This window comes from Buteo buteo, chromosome 7 (genome assembly GCF_964188355.1).
Source record: "Buteo buteo chromosome 7, bButBut1.hap1.1, whole genome shotgun sequence".
Lineage (NCBI taxonomy): Eukaryota > Metazoa > Chordata > Aves > Accipitriformes > Accipitridae > Buteo > Buteo buteo.
Window position 1 is genome coordinate 44757814 of NC_134177.1, and position 21146 is coordinate 44778959.

General features: G+C 38.5%; 1 protein-coding gene across 10 annotated transcripts in view; it reads right to left on the reverse strand.

Annotated features, from left to right (window-relative positions):
• The window catches only part of BCAS3 (BCAS3 microtubule associated cell migration factor), a 375612-nt gene extending 355662 nt beyond the window's left edge, over nt 1-19950 (reverse strand). For 8 of the 10 annotated variants that reach the window (XM_075032961.1, XM_075032959.1, XM_075032960.1 and 5 more), the window contains exons 1-6: nt 18810-19024; nt 17296-17383; nt 14422-14476; nt 12361-12436; nt 10326-10432; nt 573-654 (exon numbers count right to left, since the gene is read on the reverse strand). In XM_075032961.1, the coding sequence (XP_074889062.1) occupies nt 573-654; nt 10326-10432; nt 12361-12436; nt 14422-14476; nt 17296-17366 (391 nt within the window). In that variant the 5' untranslated portion in view covers nt 17367-17383; nt 18810-19024. Of the gene's footprint in view, nt 1-572; nt 655-10325; nt 10433-12360; nt 12437-14421; nt 14477-17295; nt 17384-18809; nt 19025-19465 lie in introns of those variants that run through there. The other 2 variants (XM_075032955.1, XM_075032963.1) reach the window with 2 other exon arrangements.
• Nucleotides 19951-21146: the final 1196 nt, after the last annotated feature.

Below are 21146 nucleotides of genomic sequence, written 5' to 3' on the forward strand. Positions count from 1 at the left end.
CTCTTTGTACAAACTATATTACTTATACCAACTACTTCTTGCTTTATCTTACTTGCATTGTTTCAGTTTCACCTGCTGAATGGGTAACCAAAACCCTCTAAAGAGTTGAAGAGTTTAGAAGGGCATCATATTATGAATAGACTTTACAATGTACTATAACAGGAGTTTTTAATAAACGTTGATAATTTCTATATCTACTGCTATCAGCCACTGCCTTGCCATAAAAAATAATTTCAATATTATTTTACAGCAATAAAATATTGATAATAAATATTCCTAAATAGAATTGTTAACATCTCCATACTGATCTCTGAGCACAGATATACCTAGATATCCTCTGAACTACAAAGGAAGCAGCATCAAAGCCAAAAATCTGAAGATGAAACTGGAGAAAGCACTGGATCATAGAGTAGAAAGCAAAACCAAGTAAATAATACTTATAGAAAGCTATTATAAAGGTAACAGTTTAAAATGAATGGAAAAATCTACAAATCAGGTTGTAGCAATGATTTGGACAAAGATCTGTAAAAAAAACTTATGCTTAATTATGAGCCATATAAATATATACTTACTGATTTGTGGAGCTGGTAAAATCCGTGCAGCTCGAACTGGACCATGACGGACAGAAAAGAGTTCCTGAGCTTCACCACTGATCTGCAAAACATATGGATTATGAACATACAATGTAAAGAAAATATATACACTTATAAAAATATATATATATTTAGTAGGTAAGAACATAGGTAGAAGACATTGTACGAAAGGTAGGTATGAAAGTAAATTGGTAAGATACTGCCTTTCTAACCAACCATCCACAATTTCTCTAAATTAGAATACCTTAGAAGTCTTGAATAACACAAATTATAGCAACAAAGATGGCCTGCCTCTAGCAATGCGTGCCTTAGACTGCCTGAATGAGATACTAGCACTATATTAATAATGACTATACATGTTTTAAAAGAAACAAGACTTGAAAGTTGACTGCTTACTAAAATTAACAAAAACTCTAGGAACCTGGAACACAAGCATTTATTCTACACAGTGTTTGTTTCAAAGAAAAATGCTATCTAACCAATGATCAAGAGTGGCGACTGTCGGTGGTAAAAGATCAGAGAATTTGATATATTGGTACGTTCAACAGTCTCAAGGTGTGAAAATTATGTTTAAAAAAAGGGGGTCAAACTAATTAAGTTTGTCACTAATGGCAATCTTGACAAAATTAAACCAGAAGCAGTTAAGAATTTCCAGACTTCCTGTAAATGGTCAGTCAGAATGCATTTTTATAACTGCCTGGTAATGGATCCGATACAGAATGTCAAACTTCAGGAAAATGGCAAACATTATGAAGCTCATTTCCAAATAACCAACAACTTAAAACAGATGTAATAAGACTAAGAACATTGCCAACATGTTGGCATAAAGTTTTGCCAAACGAGCAGTTTACAATATCAAAAGTGAACACAATTTGGAACAATGTTCTTATGAATCAATAAACTATAAATCCAAGTTAGCTTTTTGAAATGTCATTTTATAGTTGTTCTCATTTCTTTCTGCACTTCAGATCACACATTCAAAAAGTTAAAATACTACTACTGTTTGACCAACAAATCATAAGTATAGCACTTCAGACTCTTAGCTTACTTCCAATCTTAACCCGGAGCCTCATTATTTATTATCACTGCTTTAGATAATGTGGCCAGAATGAAACCTAACCCACTGAAGCACAAGTCTGTCATAAGATTATTTTGAAAACACCATTTGTTACAGAGGTAGCCCATCATTCTGTACACAGCAAGTAAACACAGAATGTAGAGAATTATGCCTGGAATAACATTCAAGCTACACAAATTTGGGGAAAATAACATTCTTAGCCATTTTAGTTTTGCAGGCAGCTAGCAGTTCCACACTGGTATGAATCAACATTACTGTTAATGATGCGATTAGAATTATTCCTGATGGACACAACAGTTTTAAAACTGTAATCAATATGAGAATTAATCCCTTAGTCTACCCTGTTCTTATTTTATTAGGCAGATGTTGCAATCATAGCAGATTCTCCTCTTCCAGCTAGCAGCATCATCCGAACAACATACAACATTGCTATACTCCAGCTTTTGCAAAACAGGTTTAATTCTCCCTCACGGACAGCTAGAGGCCTCTGCTCTGAAGAGCTTGCTGACCAGATTCTATTCAAGACAAAAGAATGATGATCAGAAATCAACTCAGTAAAGGTTTGCCAATTGTTTTTAATAGGTCATGAGTTTGGAGGACAGTGTGGAAAAAAAAAAGCACATATAGAACATCTGCATCCAGAAGACACAACCTGGAAAAAAGTAGAGTGCAGCTAAGAAGAAAGTGAGAAAAATTTCTATTCTCTCTCTTTCTTTAAAGAGATGAAAAAAGATGAAGACAGTAGCACGTTTTCTACCCATCAGAGCACACCAGCTCTATGAAAAGGGAAAGGAGGAAACAGAGAAGAAGAAAAATATAAGGCTTTGGAACTATTATTATTGGCAATTAAAGATTTTTTCCCCAAAATCATGAAAATACCGTTTCACATGTGTATGCACATCGATGGCTATGAATGAAAACAAGAGGGAAAAGAACTAGCATAACAAAAGTATGGAAGAAGTGATTCACATAAAATAAGCCAACCCAATTCAGTCACCTCCTCCTACATTTTAACTATGCCAGCACATCAGCTCTAACTCCAATCTACTTCAAATAAAGTTATAGTCCCAAAAGTAAGATACACTAAGAAGGCCAAACCTTCTTAACGCAGTTTCTGCTCTTAAATATACTGAACTCCAGAGAACATGTTTATTTAGCCTGTGATGCCAAGACCTGGTAGAGTTTAAAGCTGAGATTTTCAAAGAAAAGCCTAAAATGTACAAATACAAATGAAGTTTATTTGTACTTCAGCACCTAACATGAAAATCCCAGCCCAGGTCTTTTCATGCATATAATGCTTTTACTTTTTAGTAGTTATCTAAAAGATTATTTGAAAGATAACTATTTCATCATTTCATACTGTGGGGAAATTACAGAAAGAAAGGTTGAATGTACTAACCAAAGCCACAGGATCTGACAGTAACAAGGACGAGATTATAGGTAGTTAACTCCTGTTCTGAGACCACTGTAATGTTTAATACTGTAGTGCAACAGGTCCTTTCCTCTCAGTCTTTGTAGGATTTTTTTTTTCCCCAGGAAAGGAGAAACTTTGTAGAACTAAGAAAAAAAGCAAGTAAACGTTCAGATAACTTCAGCCATCTGTACTGCTCACGTACTTAGCAGTTGCTGACACCTGGGAGCCAAGAAGGAGCAAATTTTAAGACATAACCCCACTGTAGGTTTTGTAATGAAAATACAAGATGCCACCCAACCACTGGCATCTCACTTCTAAAGAAAAAGCCAAATTCAGTAAAAGGCACAAAGAAGTTTACAAAAAATCTGGACATGACACTACAACATGGATCAAATTAAAACGCTAATACTTAACCTACCACAGATCCATAAAATAACAGTTTTCTCAAGGGATTTTTTTTTTTAGTTGTATGTCCTTAACTGTTCTATAGAAACAGGAAATCATAGAAGGCATTGGACTTTGTTGCATGCCATGAATTAGTAAGAGGTTGGTTGTTCTTCTGGCTTGCTTGGCATTGAAAAATGCATTAGGGCTTTAAAGTTCAAAATTTTCTTTGAATTATAATTAACTTTTTTAAACACTACCACCAGTAGAAGCTTCTGCTGTTTGCAGCCTTGTAAAAATCTGAGTTAACTGTGGTTAATCAGAATCATGCTAATGCCCTCCATTTACCTATATAAAACATAAAATTTTATTACAATTGCTGAGGCCACACGTATCAATTTTGAGTGAAAGCACCATCTTCAGGGTAGAGAGATTATATAGTCTGATCTTCCTGCCAGTTCAGGCCTTATCTCACTCCGGAGACAGCCAACACAGACAGCCAATCTTTTCTATGAATGGGACACTTATTCCTCTAGGAACTAAAGTGGGACAAGGAACTACATTTAACAGAAGCCCAGCCCCATCGCTAAATGGCTAACAACTTTGTCACTGCCAGTTTGGGTGAGATGTGGGCTGGCAAGTATACGTAAAAGGCTCCACATCCCATTACCAGTCCCCTGAGCTACAGAGTCTCATAAGCATAGACAAAATATAAATAGACTTCATGAACTGAAAACAGAGCTCTAAATTCTTCAAAAAGCACCTGTGAAGAAAGTAGGCTGTGGCTGCCATTTTGGATTTGATCCAGCTAAGTAGCAAGTCCCTGTGGCAGCTTTCAAAGCTCTTAAAAGTTTTTCTTTCCCATTCCAAAAGCCAAGAATATTTCCAAACAGGTTTCAAGAATTGAATATTAAGCTATAAAAGCAGCTTCAGGTACTCGTTCTATGAAAGAGTGAATCCAAGGTGACGGCTCCAAGCTGGTCTGATAGAACATTTCAGCTTTCCCAGCGCTTGGTATCAAACCACAAGCCCCAGACCTACATGGAAGGCCGCAAGCAAAGAACATGGCGATTCAAAACCCGGCCCCCAGTCAAGTCTCCATCGCTCTCTTCCAATAATGACAGATTGAAAGAGGAAGAACAACTCTCTCCTCCACTTAGGCATCTTGAGCTATGGCTTAAAATATGACAGACCAGAAATCTGGAGCACTGGTTAATTTTTGATGACAGAGCTTTATTGTTTGAGCATACCAGTTTGCACCCATAAAAAAAACAGAACAAAGGAAGTTTTGTTCACACTAAGGATAACTAATAGTTTCCAACCATAGAAAATGATTTTCACATGGTGGAAGAAAAAAAAAAGAAAAAAGTCAAACATACACCAAACTGAAACAAAATTGAGTTCAAAACTCAGTGCTTAAACTACTGTGCAACTATATAAAAGGAAACTGCTTGTATATTAAACTGTCATAGACCACAGGGAAGATATCAAGAGGCGTTGTTGGGTTTTTTTAAATAATCTTATACATGTTTTAAATATGATATAGAGATCATGATGTGATGTTATAATATGACAACAAGCAATTGACAGATACCACCACAAACTACTGTTTGATATTGGGTTAAAGATTACTACTAGTCCTCTTACTACTGAGAGAGCAAGGAAGGACTGTAAGTAAAAGGGCAAATTTTATCACTTCAGTTTAGAAACTCAGTCTGCTTTTTCATTCAAAACAAATATCTGTAATTATCCAGAGACTGTAAGAATTTAGAAGGTCAAAGAATGTCACAGTTGTCTAATCTAGAGACTGAATTAAGTATGAAATTGCACCTAGCATTTAAAATTATGACAGTGCTAATTGAATTTAAAAAACAATGAAAGCTTAGAAATGGTTTTGGTTACAGTTTCCTCAATGTTCTCACTTTATCATACATTTTGAGGAGCTTTAGCATGATCAGGCTGCAGGCTCCCTTATAAAATTCTAATTTGGGGGATAGTTCTGCATTGGTTTTAATCATTTCTACACAACGACAAGAATGCTGCAGACAATATGGGAAGCAGGTAGAATAAAGGTATTAACAACCTTCACGAGTCTTCATTTTAGCTTTGACTCCATCCAAGAGCAGCTACCTGAAATGCCGTTTGGACTCTTCAGGTACCTCTCACCACAGCCTTTTCAAAGGCTGTTGCACATGTGGGGGTTTTTTATTATTTTTCCCCAACTGGTGTAGGTTACGATATGAATAAAAAAAAACTTCCAACAGTTCTGCGGTCACTTAATGAGTGTAAAACCAGAAAATTTCTTACACGCTGCTAGCATCTTCAGTGTAAAAAACCCAAAACCTCAGAAAATTATTTGCATAGATGTTTTGTAAAGTCCTTTGACATTTTTCAGGGTTACCAGGTCAGGTCATTACTATGTTTTTCCAAGTGGCTAATACAAGTCTTAACAGTGGTACCCTCCCTCTACCAGGAGGAGGTCTGGACAGAGAAAGGATTGCAGCTTACGATGTGGTAAGTGACTAGTCCTTTTCCCAGCTCCAAAAGGGGAAAGAATTACAAAGGAGAAGGAATTACAAAGAAGACCACATTGAAACCCCAGCAGACAGGGCTTTTGATAAATAGTTAAGAAAACAAAATGGAACTGGCATGTCTGACTTACCATATACATCCATTTACATATCCACATACACACACCATCTGCTGTACAACTGCAGTTTTAGCAACTTAAAAATAATAGCATTATTGAGAGCAGCATTTAAAGAAATTTAAGGTCTGGCAGTGGAGAAATGGCAGTGTGTGATGCCATCCTTGTCCAATGAGTCCTCTGCATTCCAGAGGTCTCCAAATGGAAGTCACCTACCATATGGGCTGACACATCCCATCAGTCTGTGGCAGCGTCATTATACCACAGCCTTTAAGTAATTTTTTGTTAAATATACATCTCAGCTTGTATTAAAAGTTCCTTTTGGTAGTTCCTACTTTATTCAACTCAAGCTTGATCATTCTTTTTTAATTGTAATATGAACCATTAAACTAAGATGATTTTTCTACTTCTGAAACTTCCAGCATACAATGAAAAAAAAATTATCAGCCACAAAACCAGCCAACATGCATTTCCCTGAACAGGAACATCTAGAACAGATACTTGGAAACCACATCAGGCAGAAACCAGTTCCAATTGTATTTGAAACATGAAACTGGGAGCAAGGGAAAAACAAATTCCAAATAAAACATGAAACTACACTGCACAATTATCAAATAGGAACCTCTGCTCATACTTTTGTATACTCCCAGATTTCTCCCCACTTAGCGAGGCATATTTTAAGAACACTTTTAACCTTCCCACCCCCATTTCAAAACAAACATCAAAGAAAAGTCGTTTGGATGGACACCTTCCGCTTCTTATGCAATACAGATTTAGACGCTGCACTTCAAAACCCCAGCCGTTACTTCAGCACCCAGCAGTCCAAACATTATTTCAGTCCTTTGAAGCAGCCCTAATGGTATCTTCCATTTGCAAGTAACACTTCTGTAGTCAAAGATCTTACTCCAAGGAGATGTTAATGTGAAACCACTCAGACTGCAAAGAGACACACACTCCTGGAGGCAGACTGCAAAGGTGTTTAGAAGTCAATGTAACACCATTACGGAGAGTGTCAGCTTAGAAGCTGTCATAAACACTTCATAATCACTCAGACACAAACTGAACTGCCTGCAACACATTACTTTATTAAGTGCTGAATAGAGGTTCAGTTGTACGAATAAAAAGCACAATGCTACAGATAATAGCCTTACTGAGTAGATTTTCACATAAATGTCAAATTGCTGCTTTTTCAGATTTAACGGGTTTTAAACTACAGAGATCTGCCTTTTTTTTTTTTTCTTAACTGGAATAACGTTGCTTAATTACAAGCTAAATACTCAGCAAGATCAAGAAGAAAGGTTTGTGTAATACCAAAGGACAGAAAAAAGTGTTACCAAATAAACGCTAAACATTGTCAGTCACATAAGTGCCAGATTTTATTTTATCTTACTCAGACTAAGTAAGCAAAAAAATACGATGGAGAAACAACGTGGAAAAAAAGCAGGTTATGTTATCTCCAAATGTGTTGGATATAAAAATCCTGCTCTGAAAAGATATTTAAAATTTATGTTAAAGACTATCATTCTGAGAAACTCTCCAAGACTATCTTACTAACAAAGGAACCATTCCAACATTGAAATTATAACCAACACATACAAATTGCACAGGTCGAAGCTGTACCTCCCTGGATGTGGTCTCAGAATTTCACAGAATATACAAATGAAGGGCTGACAAAGTGGTGCAATATCTCTACAGTTGACATTCTTAAGATGGATGGTAAAATATTTCCACATTTGGCATTTTTTCCATTTTACTGGACACCCCCACCCCCATTAAAAATACCTCTGCAAAAAATGAACGACACTAAGAGAAACTGTGCTGCAATTTCATTTTTCTTATTTGTCCTAAAATATTAAATACTATTAAGATCTAGGAATTATGATGAAGTGAAATAAAATACTAAATACTATTAAGATCTAGGGAGTATGAAGAAGTGAAATACACTGGAGTAAAAAAAAGACAATGTGGCTGTATCATCCTACTGAAAAAGAAGGTAACATCAAGTATTCCGTGGCCCAACTTGTGGCTAATTAAGACACGAGGGGCAGGGGGATAAAAAAACACCCACCCACAAACCCAAAGAAAACCCTTCTTTCCCAGTAGGAAACATGTATAAGCTACCTTGTACTACCTGGCTGACAGCATCAGTAAACAGACATAAACCAGGATAAAAAAGTAGTTTAACTTGTCGTTTTTGTAGTAAACTCCACCAAATTATTTCATGTTTACTGCAGCGTACCACGGGGTACGAGTTTAAATGCAGAACAGGTTACACCAAGGAAATCTGTTCACATAGCAGAGAACTGAAACTCCCTTTCATTCTTGCTTTCCTTGGATGTGTAGGATCCCATCCTAGACAGCATTTCTCAAGGGCATTGATACAGATAGCTCTGACAGAGACAGTCTTTCATTCAGACACAGAAAGTCACTTACAAGGGATGCACAGAACTCTCACCTAACCACAGAGCAAGGGCATGTTACATACACGCACACACAGAGGAAAAAAAAACAATCTCTGCTAGACACAGAGCTGCTCGTATCATAGAGTGGCCAGGACAAGTCCCATGTCAACGTAATGTACTTTCATACTTTTTTCAGAAAACACACGTTCATTTGAATAGGAAGATTTCAGCATGATAAAGTAAGCTGTTTTATAAAAATTCTTTAGCCTAAGTCTATGTGACTACTCACAGCATCCTAACTAATTGATCAACTCGTGCTGTAACTTCTGGTACTGCTACAGTTGTAGTTCCTCTCTTAGCTCAGTATCTTAGTGACACCTAATGTTTGTTTTCTGTAATACACTGCGAAGAACAAAGCAAAGTCTTTCTGAACCACTTTAATAATCTGATTTGTACATTGATATAAAACTGATCAGTCTTCAAAATAACAAAAACTAATTACATACTAATTACATACTGTAAACCCATTCTTAGTATTCAAAGTCATTCCAGTGTAAAGGCAGATAAAAAAAAAAAAAGAAAAAAAGAAAAAAAAAAGAGTGGACAAGCTAGCTTTGCTATGTCAGACACTCATACACATTTCTGCTCTAAAAAGATAAAAGATGTGTTTTGTTCCACTAAAAATAAAGCCATGAAAGTCAGAATTAGACACAGTTTCTCAGGACATACGAGCAGATAAAGTTTCCTATATTTTGGTTACAATGTTCCTAAGTTTTGGTTAAAGATCCTAAATTTTAGTTAAATGTTACTAAATACTGAAATATAGTGAAGTATACTAGTTCTTACTGCATTTCTAATAAACCCTCATTTAAATGCAAAAGCTCAGCGGTTTTTTTTTCTTCCTCATCTCTAGCTAACAATATGCAATCAAGAGGGGAAAAGCCAGCTCTCCCACACTCCAGTGGAACTCAGTTTAACTTGACTTTCGGTGTACAAATTAACATTTTTTTTTATTATACTGTCTAAGCTACTGGTATATAAACACATGTCCTACATAGTTAACCATAAAGTAATAAAAAAACCATACATATTTCTAAAAAACCCAATGTATTTTACAAAGGAAGAGAACTCCACCCTCTCTACATTATTTTGAAGGACAAGGTGTTATAAGTAATTTTTTTTTTAAGTTAAGAATTTTATGACCTACTGTATTAAACTTTATTCTATAGTTTCAAGAAATTTGGGGGAAATTCCCCAAATTAAGACCATGTGCTCATAAACCACTCTGAAACACAAACTGCAGGGTGTATGTATGACAGCATGAAATCAAACCCATATGCACACATAGACTTTAATAAAATTAAAATTGCAAATCATGTACATGACAAACATTTGATTGTAATATACTATTAATACGGTCATACTTGCATTCCTGGGACAAACAAATGCTTTTCATATTTTTCCAGCCTTATTCCCTTCTGTAGGTTAAAAAGATTTCTGTCTTTTCTGGGATACAAACTATTCCATAATGTCAAACACTACTCCCAATTTGACTCCGAAAATTTACTTAATAGAAGTAATTTGTAAAAAGCCTTCAAATCTGAAGGTACACAAATTCAAGTGTTTGATCTATGCTCAGTATTAATCTTAAGATAAGCATATTACATACAAACCATATGACATTGACGGTAAATGTTGGTTCTTTCCACTTCAATAGGAAAAATGAAAAGTAAGGTATTAAAGTAATAACACAACATTACAAACAAAAAAGCGTCTGGCACAGAAGTGAAGTGAAATCCGTACTTACAGGTATGCTCCAGACTTGCATTCCATCACTGTATCCAATCATTAGCAGCAATGGTGGTTCATTCCCGGTGCTATGTATTTCATGAAACTCCATATTCCTTGATGTATCTAAATTGGGTTTAAATATCAAAGCCATTATTAAGAGGTTAGGATCAGCTATGGCTGATGTCAGTTATACTAGATGGTATTTTCTCAATGCATGTTTCTGTTGTCATAAGTAAAGGCAAGCAAAGTGGTTTAAATTTTTATGCTGGAACAACACTGAAATATCTTATTTTAGGAAAACAGTAGATTTGTTAAAGTTTCACAGAGAGGCTAGAAAGCAATAAAATTTAAAATTATGCAGAAAAGTTTTCTGGATTGTGGGTTGTCAGTAAATACCCCCAAAACTTCTGTAATTCTTTCTCCAATGATTAATAAAACATGGCAAACTTTTCAAACAAAGAAAAATTTGCAAAGGACCAACAAAATAAACATTAACAAATACAGAAATTACAAATGCACAGACTGGTCAAAACTATTTCTAGATACTATATAATTAATCTTTACATCAACCTTACCAAAAGAAGAAAATCCCCAGGAAGAAAAGTGCTACAGGACATAATAATCAAAAATATTAAGCTTTTCTTGAGTTAAGCCCTCTAAAACTACAGTTTCAACCATGACAGAATGAACAAAAGCCCACTGCAAGCATGTAAGCATCAACGAAAGAGAAGAAATATTTAGGATGGTAAAAGAGGATGTATTCCGGCCCAATCAGATCAGGCTGCATAAAAGTAAATTCAAACAGAATATGAACAATTCTGAAGAATATTCTAAAGATTTTTTGTTACACTACAGAAAAGAACCTAAAGAGGGAATGTCTGAGATTTTTTAAAAATGAATATATGAGGAAAAAAAAACCACAAGCAAACAAACCTTAGATAGCCTAAAGCTGGACATAATGCCATCTACAGGTTGATAGTTCTAAAACCCTTGAATTTATGAACTGCCAGCCTCTGTGCCATTTCAACAGCTGGAAAACATATAATCTTCCCTATTAACCTCTTGGAAAGGCTGAAAATTCCCCATCACAGCTCTGGCTACAGTTGCTATTACTTCATCTGAGACCAGAATGGCCTTTACCATAGAGCTCTAGACAGGAAAATAAGATGGCAGACAAGAAACAGCAATCCACTGAAAGACTTCAATCCAGTGTTCTCCAGAAGGCAGGTCCCTTAGTTCCCCAGCTACAACAAGCACACATAGCACACACCACAAACAACTCCAAGATGTTCAATTCATTCAAGTAACTACCTGATAGCACCTTTCAACCATTTCACATTCAGTGCCTAACCTTCCCGATTCAAAAAAAGGTAACTAGGATAGACGGGTAAAACAGCTCAGATCTTAAGGGGAGGAATCTACTTGATACTCTTAGCAAAAGCTTTTAACAATCACCATTTTCTCTTAAAACGGTTAGAGATCTGTTTTCTGCACTGTCAATAGTCTTTGCTGATGATTTATTAAGATACACTGGAAGTGATAAGGTACATTTTAAGAATATTTTGTGAGTTTGCTCTATTACTTCCCTGAAAGACATCATGGAATCTCCTGCTCATTTTACCTCACTGCTCTTCCTTTCTAGGTTACTCCAAATTCTATCACCCCACTGAAAATATATCTGGCACCTGGACTGGATTCACAGTTAGATAATATGGCTTTGAAATCAAACAGCTGATGAAATAAATTCAGTTCTCTGCTTTGTTTTCAACTACCTTAAGGAAAAGAAATGGATTTTTTTTTTTTTTTTGCCCCTCTTCCTAAGCAGAAGTTAGTTTGCCTTTAGATGAAGTCACAAGGCCTATTTGTTCTACTTGGTAGATACTGAATGGAAGTGCAGTTATTCACTTAGAACTTAGTCTGTCTAGAACAGGGAAATGAAATACTTAATTTTCAGTCAACAATGCTTACTGATAAAGCTGACTGAAATTATTGTACATGGACCAAAAAAAAAAAAAAATCACAAAAATAAGTGAGAGAAAATGAAGCCATACCATTTAAATCTGCGTTTTCAAATCTGACCCAAATGATCTTCTCCTTTTCTTCTGCTGGTGGGGTACCACTGTAGGCCTGGACAAAAAGCAAAAGGGTTAAAATAAGAAAGTTTAATACCATTTCTTCTCCCTCTGTAGACCACAGGAGGGAATGTAAGTTAGAAAAACAGAGATACATGTATCTTGTTGTCGCCAGTATTCCTGTGAGGTTTTGTTTCAAACATGAATGGTTCCATGACCAACATACACCATACTAAATATAACTCAACAAGCGTAACATCACTTACTAATGTAGAAATGACAAGACATATATAACAATAAGTCTGCTGGAGCAGGTTAGAAATGCCACATGACCTACAGTAATTTAGTCAAGCTAAAACACAGTGGCTTCTACAATCTTTAACTTTAGCAGTTGTACACTACTTCTAAAAGCAATGTTAGAGGTTCTCACGTGAGGCATTTTTACTTTTAAAATTCTCTTTAGTTCACTTAAAAGCTTTGTAAGCAAGACTGAGGAAAGAAGGAGACCTTTACTACATAGTTAATTTTACTGACATGTTTTAGTTATATTTGTGACATCTTTTATATAGCCATTTAAAAGAGAATAAAATGTCATTCCAGTAGAACAGATCCATGTTTCAGTTCTGTGTTCTACAGATTCCCATAAAAAGATGAGATGCAAAAAGAAACTGTGAGGGAGACTTGCAGTGTTTCCAAATTGCAAGTTTTACAGTTCTCAGGAGAAACTGTGGTAGTAAGAATGTGAGCTACAGTAGAAATACCATCACTTCCAAATGAATTATAACAAAATACTGTGCAGTATTTTGGATTAAATATGAAAAAAGCTTGTATAATCACATGCCAGAAAAACAATAACATGAACTAAAAATACAAATTTAAAAAATAAGTGTGGGTATTACTTTTCAAAACAAATCACATTCCATGCTTCCAAGGCAAACTGATTTGTAAAATAAAACACAGACTGTATCCTTTAACTACAGAGGGGAAAGAATAGGGGTGTGCATAGAATGCAGCAATCTTTTAAATGAAAGTTTGACTATTTTTAATTTTGGCCATGAGTCCAAAATGCATTTCACAAATTGGTATTAGTGAAAGGAATTTTTTTTATTATTATTAAGGAAATTAATGACTAACAAATGAAGATAATCTTTCAAATAAGAACTAAGATAGTTTCCTGAGGCTACAATTAGCTGCAATGCTTCTCCACTGCAGACTACAGCCTCCCCAAAGAGTAACAAAACAAAATTAGTTTCCCCTCTGCTACGGAGAGGCCCATGAGCAATATAGAAGCGACCGTTCCAGTTTCATGCTGCTGCTACCTACAAAAACTATGACCAAGAGCAGACATAAGCTTCATAGTTATTCTTCAGAGAGGAAGATCCCAGAAATGGGGGGAGGGGGGGGGGGATAAATAAAATAAAATAAAAAAGCAGAGCGAGGAATTCTGTTTTGCAGAACGCTGGAGAACAACGAGCTAGCCAGAGCTCCACAGCCCCACAGCAGCCAAGACATTCTGAGGCAAGTTAAGGAAACAAGATAAAAAAGAGAGAGTAAAGGAGGCAAAAGAAACTTTCTCCTTTTCAGCCAATGATAAAAGCTAAGGTGACAAAGAGTGTCTACCAAGTTGTTCTAACACCAATCCAGCCAGGGTTCATACAGAGGATTCCAACTACAACCTAGAAAAAATGTATTTGTAAGAGGCAGAGCAAGTATTATGCCCAGCCTCTCCCCTCCGCAGCTATTCTATTGCCAAAATTGTCGTAGGAAAAGGCTGCAATCTTCTTCCTGCTATTTATATTGTAATGCTTCAGTTTCTATGTAGCTAAGACTTTCATTTTAATTATTACCTATAAGAGGAAATGTGTAGGCCCAATCTTCAGATGGTACGCAGTCTATGCTTTCAAAAACCTGGTCTCAAGATTCACATTCAAAAAACAAAAAAAATTGACTTTTGTTTTTCAATGGTATTTTGGTCCACCTGACACACACTTCAACTGCTTTGTACGCCGAAAAAAATAGTTTTAAAAGATCTACACATACCTGTGGCACAACATCTTGAAGGAACGTAACAACGCTTTCCATATATGACTGTTCCCTTGAAAACAGAAGGAGAATTTTAACTACCACTGAAGTTCAGAAGCAGGCATGAATTTATTAAATAAGAAATCTCACCAGAGAAAACACATACAATTTTTAGCGCAAAGGAAAATATTAAGTATGCAATGCAGTTACTTAATATACTGCCAAACACTCTGACAATATAAATAGCAGCCTAAAACTCTGTAAAAAGCTAAGTGATACCTGTTTATGAAATAACTGCTTGGGGGAAAAGTATAAAATGTAACAGTCAAGAAATGACTCCATGTTCTCCACATCAGAGTGGCTGACTGAAGTAGAACACGCATTTGGAAATTATTCTTCTACTTTTCTACTTGATTTGGCTATTACAACATGAAGATGAGGACTTAAGCTAAGGGCCCGAGCTCTCCTTGTGGGGCAAGTGAACTTTAAGACTTCATATGCATTATGTACACTGATGAAGTAAGTGGTAGCGCCTGGGGGCAGGAGAGGTATTTTCAGGTAAGATTTTGTAGCTTGGAAAGCTTATTCCTTCTTGGAAGTTCATTAGCAGCAATGATTTAGAATAGTATATAGTGCAAGATACGTTTGTTCTGGTAGATTTAAACTAATGCTTTCATTAGCTTATCCCTGCATGAGCAGCAAGTCTCTTGTGTAACTGCTGAGCAACATACAATGTGGGTTGACTATGTTAGACAGACGGTGTTGAAACTATGCAAAAAGTTTGCGCCTTCTGTAATGAGTAATACCGAAACATGCTGGCAACAAGAACTATCTTCATGAAGTCTGAGACAATTTAAAAAACAGAATTAACTCTTTAGGTAACAGCTTTGGCAGCCCCCAAATTAATTTTCATATTGGTAGTAATTTTTCTTGTGCCAACTCAAGATTTCTAATAGCAACAAAGAAAAATCATAAACTAGGAAATCTAGACTTTTGATGTCCAAAGTCACATACGCTTTATTCATGTGTTCTGAAACTGCTGTGTAAGATTTTTTAACAGAAATTGGAGTGTTTAGTATTTAAGAATTAGGTACTCTGCCCTATACACAGCAATACGGAAGATACTTCAAGTCAAATACTGCCAACACCTGGATCAGCTTAACTGGTTGACTCCTCCCTGAAAACAAAGATAAAACTAAACCACAAAGTTTTAAAGGTTAGAAAGCTTATTCCAACTCATGAAAAAAACTAGATTTTGTTCAGCAATCCAAGGATTACTGGATCAAATAAAGTTTGTGTTACTGCTTTAGACTGAGGCCTTATAAATGAGCTGTGGTTTACAGTGCTGATTCTTCTTTGATTTATGTAGGTCACCAAAACTGTGTCTGTGTACCTCCAGAACCCTTTATTACCTAGCAATAATACTTGTCTACAGGTATAGTATTAAATAAGGTGTTTGAAGCTCTCACGTGAATGCCTACCAGCAAGAGTCATACTGTCTTCATTTTTCAGCTCATGAAATGAGTACTTTTTTTTTCCCCACCAGTATGTCTTGAAATAAAGCTGAAGTTTAGAAAATGTTTTATTCACTATAGGTACTCTAAATGTCTCCTGAAGTTGAAAAACTGCCAAGAAGATATCTTTAAAGTGCTTAAAAACAAGCAAAACAACAAAACCCACCCCCCCAAAAAAAAATCTTCTGTTAGTAAGAATCTAGGAGTTTAACACAAGCAGCAGAATGCTGCTGCAGGCTACGCAACATACACAAACTCTCATCAAAAATACTGCAATTTTTTAGGTGAGAAGGTATACCTCAAGAACAAGCCACCATATTTAATAAAACAAAAGAACAGATGACCTTATTCTAATAGTGTTTTTCTATTACTATTTGTTCAAAACTTACTTTGAAGAAAAGGTCATTACAAACAGAAATGCACTTGTTGAAGAATTCTGCAACCTAAAAAAAAAGCTTATTCTACCACATGGCTGTAAGACAAACCTCTAACACAACTTTCTGTGTTACAATGATAGGTTTCTTGTGCTCCCCGGTAAAAATAAAGCTCATCTTGATGTCAAAATACACAACTATCTCCAGTGGCAAACTAATAGCCGCTGAAACTGATAGCACAAGTGAACATTTCAATATAGTGCCATTTTGCAGCAACAATTCAGCAGTATAAACATCCCCAAGAAAAACTGCTCCAAAAATCCTTTAACAAAGACAAGACCATAAATCTTCTAGACTCTTACTAAGCTCTTTTGCCATGAAAGCATTTTCATGTAAACACAATGAAAATAAGGATGCCCAAGCAAAAAAATGGTCTCTTATGCACTCCGACTGGAGAGAGGTAGCTTCTTCCTTTGTTCTTGGTTTTGTTCTCTTAAGCAAAAAAAATTAGAATCCACAATTCTACTTACTGAAGACTTTCAATGACAGGCTTATATGTTTTAGTATATCCACCCCTGTGACAAGGTATTATTAAAAAGAACAGCAAGAAATGAACATGCTACGCACGTTCCTTCTAGCCTAAGGAAGGAGTCTGCAGTCACTGATCTACAGCTAGTGTAGTGTTTGCACAGCAAACAAAATTGTGTAAACAAACAACAAAACATTACAATATAGTAATCTTTAAAATGTACAACTTTGAAGGTTTTGGTATATAAGTGAAAAGCAACCCATTTACAGAGACAGTTTGACCCGCACAGTCCTAGGAGACAGGAATGCAACACCCGTTTACTTTATTTTATTGGAAAATACTCAATGCAAAAAAACCCGTACTGTCAACACAAGCCCTCACAGCTGGCTTTGAAAGAAAATTCAGGCTAGGTTCTTCTGCTACAACAACATAAAAACCACTTCAAATAAGGGCTATTCTTCTAGAACATGCTTACGTGACAGCTTGTGGGCGAACCACCACTCCTCCAGTACATCGACTAGGGCGGCGTGGAGATTCTGTCGCCATTGTTTCTTTTCAGGTACCTGTGAGAAACACATTTCTTTTTAATAATAATTTGTATCAGGATTATTTATTACACCAGTTCTTGACATAGTCTTCAGGATGATAAAGACCTCTTGAAGAAAGAAACTTCACTTATACAAACCTGTAAGGCACTATGCCCCTTTACAGCACTTAAAAAAAAAATACTAAAAAACCCCAACAAACAACTTCTTTTTTCAGTACTTCAATCACTACAGCTCCTGCAATGTATGTGAAAGCAAAAAAAAAACCCCACAGACCTGCACGATAAAGTGGAAAATTTTCTTCAAACTGTACATTAAAGATAGTGGTACAGATACACAGTTATCATCAGCATTACGTACAACCACTATTTACCGATGAGCTGTTGTCTTAGAAAATAATTATATAAAAATAATGTACAATCACAATTGCAGCGTACTGTACTCTTGAAAACTGTAATGGGTTACGTTTTAGCTAACATAAAAAGCGTGATGGAACACATTCTACTTTTTTTATGTCAGCTTTTTGTGCCGTCTTCAAGTTTTTCTTCACACTTCTGTTCTTCCGTGTGAAAATTCAGCATAACATTCCTAAAGGCAAAAAACACTTGAGGAGCATCACAGATCCCAGCCACCTCTTCACTTCGCCATTCAGCTGCTCCATTGTCACACATCCCCTGCCCCGCCCCAAACCAAGAACCAGTACATAAAGCGACAGAAAAAGCCAAATCCCCAATGTGGTATCGGTTATCAGCATCACTTCACGTTTGGGCGGTCTTTGTAAGGGCCGTCTCATTAGGCGAGGCAAGGATAAACACTTAGCCCCATAGAAATTAATAACAAAACGTTCAGCAGTACAACTGAAGTTTGACGTGCACGCCAAGCAACCTTAAAAGAAAAAAAATAACACATAAAGGGTAAAATATCCCTTCATACGATGCCTTAATCCAGCGGGACACCTGCGCCAGCCGGTGCTCGTCGCCCTCCCCTCAGCCCTGAGTGCTGTCACCTGCACCACAGCCCCGAGCACCTGAGAAGTTGTAACACCGGGGCTCTGCCGTGCGGGAACCCTCCCACAGGCGGGAACACCGGCCCCACAAAGGACCGCGGCCGGAAAAAAAACCGGGGCACCCTCAACCACCGGCTGTTGAGCAACTTCAGAACGAAACGCTCCAACCTGACCGGCCTCTCCGGGAATCAGGCCGCGGCCAGCCGAGACCCGCCGGACGCCCCTCTCCTCACGCCTCAGATTCCCTCAGGATTCCCTCAGGCCCCCGCCCTCCCTCCCTCAGCGCCCCGGGCCCCTGCCCGGCCTCACATCCCCACGCTCGCCCTCAGAGCCGGCCACAGCGCTCCCCCACAGCCCGGGCCCGCCCCACAGCCCTCACCCAGCTCTCCGGGCCCCGGTCTCGGCCGCCCCGTCGTCCCGTCCCCCGCCTCCCCTCACCTGCCGCCCTTTCCCCTCAGCCCGGCTCCTCACTGACAGTGTTTGGGACCCCCACGGGGAATGACACCCAGCGCACCGCGCGCTGCTAGCCAATCAGAAGCTTCCGAAGGCGGGCCGCTCCTCGCTGCCGGCCAACCCCCCGCCCCGCTCGTCCAGCAGTGGGCGGGGCGCCGGGAGGAGACGGAGGAGCGGCTGCGCCCTGAGCTCGGTCGAGGCGGTCGGGCTGCCCCCACCCGCGGCTTTGTTTACATCGGGATCTCGCGAGAGCCGCCGGCGCCCGTCCCGCGCACGTGGGCGGAGGCGGGGCCGCGCGTCACGCGCCGCGCCGCCCATTGGCGGGGAGGGCCGCAAGTGTTTATAGCTGCCGCGCGACAGGGGCGGTGACGCGGCGGCGGGCTGTGAGGGGAGGGGGGGAGGGGAAGGCCGGGCGGGCGGGCGTTCGCCTCTCGCCCGGGGGAAGAGAGGTTTGGCCGCGGTGAGGGGAGGTGAGCGGGGCTGAAGGGAGAGGTCTGGGCCCTGCTGCCCTCGGTGCTTGGCGGGGGGATGCGGCGGTAGAAGGGCGACGGAGGGTGAGGGGGGGCCTGGGGGTCGAGGGTACCCCTCAGCAGGTAGGGCGGGAGCCTCGGGAGGAGCGTTTCCCTGCCGCGAGAGCTTACCGCCAACGGCGCCTGAGAGGATTTCTTCGGAGTTCGGGGTTTTTGGCAGCACTGTCGCAAGCAGAGGGATGTTTACAGGTGTCCGCGCAGATTCCTGAGGGTGACGCAGTTCTCTGTAGCTGAGTAACCGCCTTGGTAGGCAGCTCTTCACAAGCCGGTCAGGTTTCCCGTCAGGGAGCCTGGGCCTCTGGCTCGCCGTTCCAGGCAGCGGGCACCTCAATGTCAGGATCGAGCGACCTGTTCTGAGAATCTACCCCGACTTCCGTAACCGCAAGCCATAACCTACGCATCAAAAAAATCAAAACGGTTACCAGAGAGCGTCGCGCAGCACGCTGCTTCACCAAGTACCTCTCGGGGAAGAGTAACCATTCTTCTTCATTCCTCTCACTCTGAAGAAAATTTCAAACCATGGCTTCTCAATGGTTAAGCTGCCCCACAGAGTTATCCTCTGGGAAAAAAGTAGCACTAGAGGCTTTTTTTATTTTTCAATTTTTGGAAAGTGCAACAGGGTGATGCAAGTCACGCATGCTTTCAGCATCTTCTTGATGATGCAGAACTGTGGTTTTGCACATATTTGTGCTTTATTTCACAAGAAAAAAAAGTTGGTGTAACTCAGGCTTGATTTTACCAAAAGGAGAGCATGTTCACACATGAGCTGTAAATTCCCACACTTCTCCATCTCAGCTTTGATAATTAATTTCAGAGAAGTCAAATGAGACGTAGGTGGGCAAAGTATACACAAGAGTAAACTGCTGGCAGTTTGTATCAGCAAGTAAGTTTATGTCTACTGTAGAGGAGCTTTGAATGTTTAATGCTTACCATCATTCAGCAGCTTTCCCAGGAAAAACTGTAGATTTTGTTTGGTTTATTAAAAGTGAAAAAAGCTGCTGTCTGCCCCTCCAGCTGGAGAAGCCCAAGTCTAGAACTGTTGTGAGGAAATGTGGCAGAACAAGGCACGCATTTATGAATGCAGCAGAATTGGATGAGAATTTAAATTTTGCTTCTATATAGAGAAAAAAAAATGAGAAAATTGCTGTAGTCTCTTTGCTTTTACATACACACACTATAAGCGGCAATACAGATACTCATCTAACTATCATGTTACACTTGCATCTTTACTGTGAGCATCTTAAAAGGTGGAATGTCACAAGATTAAATTGAAAATAGACAATTACTATCTTAGTTTGGTGCAAAGATTGCTGCTAGGTAAGTATATAAAGCTGCTGTTCGCCTCTATACGCTTCCCCCCGCCCTTATGTGGTGTATAATGTCAACATCACTTATCCCAAAACTTCATTGTTAAGTCTTAAGTTACATCCCATATACACAGAAATAAATTCTTGGAGGATCCAGTTTGGACAGGCCGTTATTTTCATCTTGTAAGACAGTGCTGTATTCACAGGATGGATGAAAAAGAATTACACATTTTCAGAAAGCATACAATTCCCCCTAGGATTCCTGCAACCATGGCAACATACATAGATAGCAGGCCTGATTTCAACCCATGTTTTATGGTTCCAGCAGTAAAGAATTAAAGTCTATAAATACCACCCTAGCCACTGGAATAAAATACTGGCCTTTTACTTCCCCATTAAAGAAATGCAGGTTATATATTGCTGGAGTTTAACAAACATTTGTATAAAGTGCCAAGATCAGTTCCGCAGTAAAACTATGTGAGATG